Source organism: Bombina bombina, chromosome 3 (assembly GCF_027579735.1).
Source record: "Bombina bombina isolate aBomBom1 chromosome 3, aBomBom1.pri, whole genome shotgun sequence".
Lineage (NCBI taxonomy): Eukaryota > Metazoa > Chordata > Amphibia > Anura > Bombinatoridae > Bombina > Bombina bombina.
In genome coordinates this window covers 1,168,707,011-1,168,719,307 of record NC_069501.1, presented here as the reverse complement: position 1 = coordinate 1,168,719,307, position 12,297 = coordinate 1,168,707,011, and the positions used below count along the sequence as shown (strand labels likewise).

The window sequence follows — 12,297 nt, the reverse complement described above, 5'->3', positions numbered from 1 at the left end:
GTAAGCATAAATTCTGTTTTCTCCAACATTGGTGTGTCCGGTCCACGGTGTCATCCTTACTTGTGGGAACCAATACCAAAGCTTTAGGACACGGATGAAGGGAGGGAGCAAATCAGGTCACCTAAATGGAAGGCACCACAGCTTGCAAAACCTTTCTCCCAAAAATAGCCTCCGAAGAAGCAAAAGTATCAAATTTGTAAAATTTGGCAAAAGTGTGCAGTGAAGACCAAGTCGCTGCCTTACATATCTGGTCAACAGAAGCCTCGTTCTTGAAGGCCCATGTGGAAGCCACAGCCCTAGTGGAGTGAGCTGTGATTCTTTCAGGAGGCTGCCGTCCGGCAGTCTCATAAGCCAATCGGATAATGCTTTTAAGCCAAAAGGAAAGAGAGGTAGAAGTCGCTTTTAGACCTCTCCTTTTACCAGAATAAACAACAAACAAGGAAGATGTTTGTCTGAAATCTTTAGTAGCCTCTAAATAGAACTTTAGAGCACGGACAATGTCCAAATTGTGTAACAAATGTTCCTTCTTTGAAACTGGATTCGGACACAAAGAAGGTACAACTATCTCCTGGTTAATATTTTTGTTAGAAACAACTTTAGGAAGAAAACCAGGCTTAGTACGCAAAACCACCTTATCTGCATGGAACACCAGATAAGGAGGAGAACACTGCAGAGCAGATAACTCTGAAACTCTTCTAGCAGAAGAAATTGCAACCAAAAACAAAACTTTCCAAGATAGTAACTTAATATCTATGGAATGTAAGGGTTCAAACGGAACCCCTTGAAGAACTGAAAGAACTAGATTTAGACTCCAGGGAGGAGTCAAAGGTCTGTAAACAGGCTTGATCCTAACCAGAGCCTGAACAAAAGCTTGAACATCTGGCACAGCTGCCAGTCTTTTGTGTAGTAAGACCGATAAAGCAGAGATCTGTCCCTTTAGAGAACTTGCAGATAATCCTTTCTCCAAACCTTCTTGAAGAAAGGAGAGAATCTTAGGAATTTTTATCTTATTCCATGGGAATCCTTTGGATTCACACCAACAGATATATTTTTTCCATATTTTATGGTAAATTTTTCTAGTTACAGGTTTTCTGGCCTGAACCAGAGTATCTATCACCGAATCTGAAAACCCACGCTTTGATAGAATCAAGCGTTCAATCTCCAAGCCGTCAGTTGGAGGGAGACCAGATTTGGGTGTTCGAATGGACCTTGAACAAGAAGGTCCTGTCTCAAAGGTAGCTTCCATGGTGGAGCCGATGACATATTCACCAGGTCTGCATACCAAGTCCTGCGTGACCACGCAGGAGCTATCAAGATCACTGAGGCCCTCTCCTGATTGATCCTGGCTATCAGCCTGGGAATGAGAGGAAACGGTGGGAATACGTAAGCTAGGTTGAAAGTCCAAGGTGCTACTAGTGCATCTACTAGAGTCGCCTTGGGATCCCTGGATCTGGACCCGTAGCAAGGAACCTTGAAGTTCTGACGAAACGCCATCAGATCCATGTCTGGAATGCCCCATAATTGAGTTATTTGGGCAAAGATTTCCGGATGGAGTTCCCACTCCCCCGGATGAAATGTCTGACGACTCAGAAAATCCGCTTCCCAATTTTCCACTCCTGGGATGTGGATCGCAGACAAGTGGCAGGAGTGATCCTCCGCCCATTGAATTATTTTGGTCACTTCTTTCATCGCCAGGGAACTCTTTGTTCCCCCTTGATGATTGATATAAGCAACAGTCGTCATGTTGTCTGATTGGAACCTTATGAATTTGGCCTTTGCTAGTTGAGGCCAAGCTCTGAGAGCATTGAATATTGCTCTCAGTTCCAGAATGTTTATCGGGAGAAGAGACTCCTCCCGAGACCATAGACCCTGAGCTTTCAGGGATTCCCAGACCGCACCCCAGCCCACTAAACTGGCGTCGGTCGTGACAATGACCCACTCTGGCCTGCGGAAGCTCATTCCCTGAGACAGATGGTCCAGGGTCAGCCACCAACGGAGTGAATCTCTGGTCTTTTGATCTACTTGAATCATTGGAGACAAGTCTGTATAATCCCCATTCCACTGTTTGAGCATGCACAGTTGTAATGGTCTTAGATGAATTCGTGCAAAGGGAACTATGTCCATTGTTGCAACCATCAATCCTATTACTTCCATGCACTGCGCTATGGAAGGACGAGGAACAGAATGAAGCACTTGACAAGAGCTTAGAAGTTTTGATTTTCTGACCTCTGTCAGAAAAATCCTCATTTCTAAGGAATCTATTATTGTTCCCAAGAAGGGAACTCTTGTTGACGGGGACAGAGAACTCTTTTCTTTGTTCACCTTCCATCCGTGAGATGTGAGAAAGGCTAGAACGATGTCCGTATGAGCCTTTGCCTTTGACAGGGACGACGCTTGTATTAGAATGTCGTCCAAGTAAGGTACTACTGCAATGCCCCTTGGTCTTAGAACCGCTAGAAGGGACCCTAGCACCTTTGTGAAAATCCTTGGAGCAGTGGCTAATCCGAATGGAAGAGCCACAAACTGGTAATGTTTGTCCAGAAAAGCGAACCTTAGGAACTGATGATGTTCCTTGTGGATAGGGATATGTAGGTACGCATCCTTTAGATCCACGGTAGTTATAAATTGACTTTCCTGGATGGTGGGTAGAATCGTTTGAATGGTTTCCATTTTGAACGATGGTACCCTGAGAAATTTGTTTAGGATCTTCAAATCCAAAATTGGTCTGAACGTTCCCTCTTTTTTGGGAACAACGAACAGATTGGAATAAAATCCCATTCCTTGTTCCTTTATTGGAACTGGGTGTATCACTCCCATCTTTAACAGGTCTTCTACACAATGTAAGAATGCCTGTCTCTTTATTTGGTTTGAGGATAAGTGAGACTTGTGGAACCTTCCCCTTGGGGGTAGTTCCTTGAATTCCAGGAGATAACCTTGAGAAACTATTTCTAGCGCCCAAGGATCCTGAACATCTCTTGCCCAAGCCTGAGCAAAGAGAGAAAGTCTGCCCCCCACCAGATCCGGTCCCGGATCGGGGGCTACTCCTTCATGCTGTTTTGTTAGCAGTGGCAGGCTTCTTGGCCTGCTTACCCTTGTTCCAGCCTTGCATTGGTTTCCAGGCTGGTTTGGGTTGTGAGGCATTACCCTCTTGCTTAGAGGATTCAGAATTAGAGGCTGGTCCATTTCTGCGAAAGGGACGAAAATTAGGTTTATTTTTAGCCTTAAAAGACCTATCCTGTGGAAGGGCGTGGCCCTTTCCCCCAGTGATGTCTGAAATAATCTCTTTCAAATCAGGTCCAAATAAAGTTTTACCTTTGAAAGGAATGTTAAGCAATTTTGTCTTGGATGACACATCCGCTGACCAAGACTTTAGCCAAAGCGCTCTGCGCGCCACGATAGCAAACCCTGAATTTTTCGCCGCTAATTTTGCTAATTGCAAAGCGGCATCTAAAATAAAAGAGTTAGCCAATTTAAGTGCGTGAACTCTGTCCATAACCTCCTCATACGGAGTTTCTCTACTGAGCGACTTTTCTAGTTCCTCGAACCAGAACCACGCTGCCGTAGTGACAGGAACAATGCATGAAATTGGTTGTAGAAGGTAGCCTTGCTGTACAAAAATCTTTTTAAGCAAACCTTCCAATTTTTTATCCATAGGATCTTTGAAAGCACAACTATCTTCGATAGGAATAGTAGTGCGTTTGTTTAGAGTAGAAACTGCCCCCTCGACCTTGGGGACTGTCTGCCATAAGTCCTTTCTGGGGTCGACCATAGGAAATAATTTCTTAAATATAGGGGGAGGAACAAAAGGTATGCCGGGCTTTTCCCACTCTTTATTTACTATGTCCACCACCCGCTTGGGTATAGGAAAAGCGTCGGGGGGCACCGGAACCTCTAGGAACCTGTCCATCTTGCATAATTTCTCTGGAATGACCAAATTGTCACAATCATCCAGAGTAGATAACACCTCCTTAAGCAGTACGCGGAGATGTTCTAATTTAAATTTAAATGTCACAACATCAGGTTCAGCTTGATGAGAAATTTTTCCTGAATCTGAAATTTCTCCCTCAGACAAAACCTCCCTCATGGCCCCTTCAGATTGGTGTGAGGGTATGACAGAACAATTATCATCAGCGTCCTCTTGCTCTTCAGTGTTTAAAACAGAGCAATCGCGCTTTCTCTGATAAGTAGGCATTTTGGATAAAAGATTTGCTATGGAGTTATCCATTACAGCCGTTAATTGTTGCATGGTAATAAGTATTGGCGCACTAGATGTACTAGGGGCCTCCTGCATGGGCAAAACTGGTGTAGACACAGTAGGAGATGATGTACTATCATGTTTACTCCCCTCATTTGAGGAATCATCTTGGGCAATATCATTATTTGTGGCAGTACTGTCCTTACTTTGTTTGGACGCTATGGCACAATTATCACATAAATTTAAATGGGGAGACACATTGGCTTTCATACATATAGAACATAGCTTATCTGAAGGTACAGACATGTTAAACAGGCTTAAACGTGTCAACAAAGCACAAAAACGTTTTAAAATAAAACCGTTACTGTCACTTTAAATTTCAAACAGAAAACACTTTATTACTGAATATGTGAAAAAGTATGAAGGAATTGTTCAAAAATTTCACCACAGTGTCTTAAAGCCTTAAAAGTATTGCACACCAAATTTCAGAGCTTTAACCCTTAAAATAACGGAACCGGAGCCGTTTTTCAATTTAACCCCTATACAGTCCCAGATATAGTCTTTGCTAAGACCCAACCAAGCCCTGAGGGGAATACGATACCAAATGACGCCTTCTAAAAGCTTTTTCAGAGATTTTTAGATCCTCACACATGCATCTGCATGCCCTGCTCTCAAAAAACAACTGCGCATTAATGGCGCGAAAATGAGGCTCAGTCTATGACTAGAAAGGCCCCCTGACTGAAAAAGGTGTCCAATACAGTGCCTGCCGTTTTATAAACGTTCCCCAAGATTATAAATGCCAATTATTAGCCTAAATCTGAATAATATGCACAAATAAAGCAATCGATTTAGCCCATAAAAATGTCTACCAGTTTTTTAGCCCATAATAAGCCCTTTATTCTGTTTGTTTTTGACTAAGAAAATGGCTTACCGGTCCCCATGAGGGGAAATGACAGCCTTCCAGCATTACACAGCCTTGTTAGAAATATGGCTAGTCATACCTTAAGCAGAAAAGTCTGCTAACTGTTTCCCCCAACTGAAGTTACTTCATCTCAACAGTCCTATGTGGAAACAGCAACCGATTTTAGTTACTGTCTGCTAAAATCATCTTCCTCTTACAAACAGAAATCTTCATCCTTTTCTGTTTCAGAGTAAATAGTACATACCAGCACTATTTTAAAATAACAAACACTTGATAGAAGAATAAAAACTACATTTAAAAACCAAAAAACTCTTAACCATCTCCGTGGAGATGTTGCCTGTGCAACGGCAAAGAGAATGACTGGGGTGGGCGGAGCCTAGGAGGGATCATGTGACCAGCTTTGCTGGGACTCTTTGCCATTTCCTGTTGGGGAAGAGAATATCCCACAAGTAAGGATGACGCCGTGGACCGGACACACCAATGTTGGAGAAAAGGGAAAAAATAACAACCTACTCATGTGTAACCCCGATCGCTTTATTAAATATGAATATTGGATAAATATGTTTTTACATGTTTTCATTTACTTAACTGCAAAGGGCTCCTATGCACTTATATATGTGTATATATATATGTATATTTGTGTGTGTGTTTATATGTGTATATATGTCTGTAAATACATATGTACACATATAAACATATACACATACACATCCATCTTTAGACATATATATGTATGTATGTCCATGCTAACCCCTTAACGAACGCAGCGTACTATGTAAGTCGACGGTTGTTAACGTTTTTCTTGTTTATAATAGTGCGTACCCTCCCTCCTCCCTTCTTGTCACCAGAAATAGACCTTTGCCTGCTTTTTTTTTTCTAACACCAGAGGCCTCAAATCATTGAGTCCTTTTAACTTTTTTGTGCACTTTTTTATATATATATATATTTTTTATCAGATAGCATTATTATGAGTGTAACTTTACTTTATAATGTATTTTTGATGTGTTTAGTAACACTTTTTTGTTTTACTTAACTTAACACTTAACCAGAGCTCTGAAGACGCGCTATCCCGATGAGCGTTAACTTCAATTGGGCTCAAGCGATTGCATTTACTTTCAACTTGTAATATGAGCGGAAAAACCCAACACACACAGACACCCGCAATAAAATACTGTTCGCTTACGTGTAAGTTCCACTCAGAATCTGGCCCTAGATGTTTAGTCTTTGCTCTAGTATAAGTCTACAAAAGCCTGCATAATCTTGTTTTATAGGGGTTGTGAGTTTAACCAATCAGAAATATAGGTGTTCTAGAATTATTAAATATGTAAATTGTGTGGAAAACAAATTTTGAGCAGACACTTCTAATAGATTGGAATGGCTTCAGTAAAAATTGCTGAGTTTAGATTTATGATTTAGCATGAGAGACCTCAAAAACTTAAATCTAAGCCATATTACTTCACATTATTTGGCGTCTAGAATAGTCTAGAATCTAGAATCATTTCTAGAAGTAAACATGGCCCCCTCTTAAGGTATAGGGAACTTCTATTTCAACATTCAAGCCTGGAAAAAATAAATTCTAATTAAAGCCCCAGCATATCCATAACCACATCCTTGCTCCCAACATTTGTCCAGGTTTAGGACTAGAGAATGATGGGATGTGTGCAATATATACCCATCCCTGAGGTCTATTAATACATATTCAAAAATGAGACAAAATATATATATGTAAAATGAATGCAGTATTTAAATGCAGGACTAGACAATTATTAAGATGATATATATATATATATATATATATATATATATATATATATATATATATATATATACACAGATTGTAGATAATCCATTCAATACCTTATTCATCTCTGAATCTTCCTGTAAATCTTTAGTGTAGCATGAAAATATTTTATATAGAAAAGCTTTAATTTTAAGTGCAATGTAGATGAATGATTTAGGACTTGGAATCAAATTGAATGGGACTGGAAGTGTTCTTCCTTCTTCAAAGTAGGAAAACCATAATTTGGCCCTGGCAAACTTCCATTCTACATCAGCATCGTCCTAAATAGGACAAGAAAAAATGTGGTTAAATAAAATGTTTGCATCTGTTTAAAGCTATTTTAAAATGTATTTTCAAACTAAATATATACATATTATACTAATGTAATATATGCATATCTAGAAGAGAATTTTGGCTTAGAACCTACGAACATATGGGGGTTCACTGGATTGCTATTTTGAGTTCTTTGGGTGCTTTAGCATATTTGTGTTGGTTTCTGTGGAGAGTGGGCGCTAGGAGGTAATTGTATGCAGAAAATGCTTTGCGTTTGAGTAGATTTTTTTGTAAGTTGGCACACTTTTGCCCCATGGGGGTCAATTTATTATAGTGCGAGCGCACATGTCCGCTGCATATGCTGTCGGCATTTATCATTGCACCAGCAATTCTTGTGAACTGCTGGTGCAATACTGCCCCCCGCTTCAGAGTAGTCGGACATGTTATGAAGCAATGGTCTTTAGACTCCGTACGGAGCTTGATAAACATGCCCCATAGTGTCATATCATATTAAGAAACTACAGTTGTGTTCACATTAACAAATGTATAACAAATTCACTTTGAGCCAGATTACAAGGGGAGCGCAAAATATTGCTTACACGAGTGCAATAATTGTGCTCCACTCAGTAACACCAGCGCACGCAAATGTGCTCTGGTATTACAATTTGAGCACTATGTGAACACGACCTTGCGTTTGCATTGTTGGAAACCTTTGCACTCCCGAGAGCATGCTTCCATAAGCTCCAATGGGAGCCTCTTTTTCATGCCTTGAGAGACACGGCTGAGAACCTAGTGCAGCGAAGGGGGTAAGTCGAACAGCGATGGGCAGCAAAGTGTATATGTATATATATTTATGTGATAATATGTGTATATACTGTATATATTTATAGGAATACACAGTTCCCCATAGACCGCTATGTAAAAGCACTTTTCAGTGGTGTTTTTTTTTTTCTAACACCCCAGACCCGTTTACTTTAAGCCGTAAAATCTGCTTCATGCAGTTATTATTTTAAAAAATAAAAATGCTACTCTTTTTTATTTTTAAAAACAACATTACACTTAATTTTGGGGCAAATGGGGGATATTTTTAAAATGAATCAGAGGTCTGATCTCAGGGGTGCTGCCTCACTTTTGTCTCAACACTTTGCTATAAAGTAGTTAATGTAATGTAAGCTCACAAGTCCATCTGTCCTGTAGAACATCTTGCAAGTGGATGATGTACAGCACAGGTAGTAACAGTAGCCTAGTAACAGCTTCAGGTTTGCCCTTTAGAATCTGTAGTAATTTTCTGTAAATGTTGTGTTATCATGCAATCATTGTATCTATTGTCATGACACTGCAGAATAGGTGGGTTTATCATAATAATGAATAAACAATTTCATAACTTTTTTGTTGTCAAATGTTTTTTTTTCCATTGATTCCTAACATATTTGTGAAAGTTGTTGAAATGTCATGTTATTATTCACAATAACAAAAATTATTTCCTAATCAAATAATGCATTAAAGGGACACTGAACCCAAATTTTTTCTTTCGTTATTCAGATCGAGCATACAATTTTAAGCATCTTTCTCATTTACTCCTATTATCACATTGTCTTCATTCTCTTGGCATCTTTGTTTGAAAAGCAAGAATGTCCAAAATGCCCATTTTTGGTGAACAATCTGGGTTGTTCTTGCGTTTGGTGGATTGCTGTCCAGGGTACTGAACCAAAAAAAATCGCTTAGATTCTTTCTTTTTCAAAAAAAGATAGCAAGAGAACGAAGAAAAATTGATAATAGGAGTAAATTAGAAAGCTGCTTAAAATTGCATGCTCTATGTGAATCATGAAAGAAAAAAATTGGGTTCAGTGTCCCTTTAATTAAAATACTGATCAGTTAACATAGATATTATTGTCTAAATGTTATATAATATATAATTAGCCTATACTGTACAATTAACCTATACTTTACAATTAACCTATACTCTAGATTTATGTGCCAAGGTTATATTTATTGATATGTTATATGATGTGTGCTTACCTCAATCTCTTGAAAGGAGTTGTTAATCATTGCAATGAGCATGTTCAATAAAACAATCACCATCGTAACATTGTATACTCCATAAAGGACATAACCAATATTCTCAATAAACTTGTGTCCATAATTAATGACAACCGATTTCACTTCCGAGAGTCCAAATATCGCCCAGAATAGGGTTTTAAAACTTTCTTCAACTCTATAAAAAATGCAAGGTCTAGATTAAGTTTTCAAAATGATCGACATTCTGTATAAAAGTAAAATAGTATTAATGTATACGAAATCAGTTTAGAATGCTGGAAGAAATATTAAACTCATGGGTTATTAATTTATATCACAAAGTCCATTAACATTTATGTTGCTTAAAGGAAATTAGCATACATTTTCCAAAGTCCACAAAAAAGATCTAAACATTAAAATGATTCCTGGATCCTGAACCCCAGAGTCCAACATTTCGCTTAAAGGGTTATGAAACCAAAAACAACAATTTTCCAACTGATTTCTTTGATAAAATGTATTATATTATCTTGGTATTCTTTGATGAAAAACATGTAGGTAGGCTCAGGAGCAAGCACGTCTTGAGAACTAAAAGAACATTAAGGCCAAAATTAAACGTTTATGATTCAGACAGAGCAGGCAGTTTAAAAAAAAAATTAAACTCTTTATAATTATTTTATTAACTAATTTGCTTAATTCTGTTGGTATCAGCTAGCTGCTGATTGGAAGCTGCACATATATACCTCTTGTCATTGGCTCACACAGGGCTAGATTATGAGCGGAGTAGTAGTTTGTGCTTGCGTTTGAGCATTAAAACCACTAGAATTATTTTTTTATTCTGAAATTTGCGCTTGTATTATGAGTGGAAAGTAAAACGTTAGCGCTCTTGTGTTCGCAAAGTCGCAGTAAAAAAATAGACTTTGTGAAGCCACAAACGCAAAATCGCATTCCCCCTAGAGTTTAAAGGAGCCGAAAAAGTTGAAAAAAGCCGAAATACCCACAAGTCTCACAAACACAATCACGGTTATTTAAAAGAGTAACATAAGAAGATAATATTGGATATTTCATAATCCAATGTTTTGCAGATAGCAGAATATTTTCTATTTATTCTTAAAGAGATATTTAAATATATATCCAATGGATTTTTGCACAAATATGTATATATATATATATATATATATATATATATATATATATATATATATATATATATATTATATATATATATATATATATACATATATATACTGTATATACATATTCTAGTATTAATTCACTATAGTACTTAACCTAGTGGCCTTATTAAGTGAATTACTTAAGAAATATACAGTAGACTGTGGCTAAATAACTAGTAGTTTATGAGTTTTAGATAATATATATTATCATTTGCGGACTATGATATACAATATTATATAAAAAATTAAAAATCCTAAAAGACACCGGTGTCAAAATATTGTCACTATGGATATTGATACATATTAAAAAAGTTAAATTAAATCACATAAATAAGCATTGGTTCCTCTATTGGAAAAACAAGAATCCTTCAATTACCATATGATACGATACAATGCTGCTATACGAGTGAATGTCTCTTTCTTATGTTTATAGAAATCTCGGGTAGAGTAAGCCCTCTGTTAATTTTAGTTAATGTTTTCAAGGCCTTAAAAAATCCTTCGAGACCTTAGTGAAATTCCTCTCTTATAGATTTTCTTATCATATTTTAATAAGCACTTTGAAAAGAATTGCGGTTTGCGGCTAGGCTGATGGAAATACACATTTAAGTGAAACTTCCTAAATGTATCTGATTGTCTGTAAAAATGTTCAGCTGGACAATTGTAAATATTGCCACCTTATATTGTATATGTATTTAGTCTTATAAACCTTTTGGGAAAGTTTATTAACAACCTGTCTTACACTAAAACCTAAAATTACAACAACAAAAAATAAACACTAAAATTACTAAAAATAAAAATAACTAAATTACATAAAAACAAACACTAAATTACAAAAAATAAGAAACAAATTATCAAAAAAGAATTACACCTAATCTAATAGCCCTATCAAAATAAAAAAGCCCCCCAAAATAAAAAAAACCCTAACCTACAATAAACTACCAATGGCCCTTAAAAAGGCCTGTTGTGGGGCATTGCCCCAAAGAAATCAGCTCTTTTACCTGTAAAAAAATACAACCCCCCCCAACAGTAAAACCCACCAACCCCACAACCAACCCCCCCCAAATCAAATAACTATCTAAAAAACCTAAGATCCCCATTGCCCTGAAAAGGGCATTTGTATGGACATTGTCCTTAAAAGGACATTTAGCTCTTTTACATGCCCAGACCCTAAACTAAAAATATAACCCACCCAAAAAACCTTTAAAAAATCTAACACTAACCCCCGATGATCCACTTGCAGTTCTTGAAGTCCCGCTTGAAGGATCCATCCAGCAGGCGAAGTCATCATCCATACGGAAAGAAGTCTTCATCCAGATGGCCTCTTTGATCTTCATCCAGCCGGCAAAATCCTCATCCAGATGGCAAGAAGACTTCATCCAGATGGCATCTTCTATCTTCATCCATTCAGCGCGGAGCGGGTCCATCCTGAAGACATCCGGCGCGGTGCATCCTCTTCATACGGTCTCCGCCGTACACTGGAACTTAAATGCAAGATGGCATCCCTTGCATTCCTATTGGCTGAAAGATTTCAATCAGCCAATAGGATTAGAGCTGCTAAAATCCTATTGGCTGTTCCAATCAATGATATTAATGACACAAATTGTTACTATGTGTCTCTTTAATTAAGTGGGAACTTATATTCACTGGCAACAGTTTCCGGAGGCAGCTGCACATCAATTAGCCTTAAAAAAGGAAATGATGGACTCCAAATAGATGTGCCCGGATGAAGCCAAACTTTTGGTGAAATGTACGTCAGCTTTACTTACTCTCTATTGAGTTAAAGAGGAAAACTTTTGAGGACATCAACACAATCTACAGCTGATTACTCTTATTCAGCATACCTTGAGCCTTTTCATTAGCCAACCACAAGTGTGTAAGTGTAGAAGGAGCAGGCATCAGGTTAAATACTCGATTTCTCCATGGTTTGAATATACAGTGG

At 37.9% G+C, this 12,297-nt stretch overlaps 1 protein-coding gene across 1 annotated transcript in view; it reads right to left on the bottom strand.

Moving 5' to 3' along the window:
* TRPC6 (transient receptor potential cation channel subfamily C member 6) overlaps positions 1 to 12,297 on the bottom strand; it is a 599,576-nt gene that overhangs the window by 114,071 nt on the left and 473,208 nt on the right. The window contains exons 8-9 of the mRNA XM_053708587.1: positions 9,190 to 9,385; positions 6,975 to 7,178 (exon numbers count right to left, since the gene is read on the bottom strand). Of these exons, the coding sequence (XP_053564562.1) occupies positions 6,975 to 7,178; positions 9,190 to 9,385 (400 nt within the window). The remainder of the gene's footprint in view (positions 1 to 6,974; positions 7,179 to 9,189; positions 9,386 to 12,297) is intronic.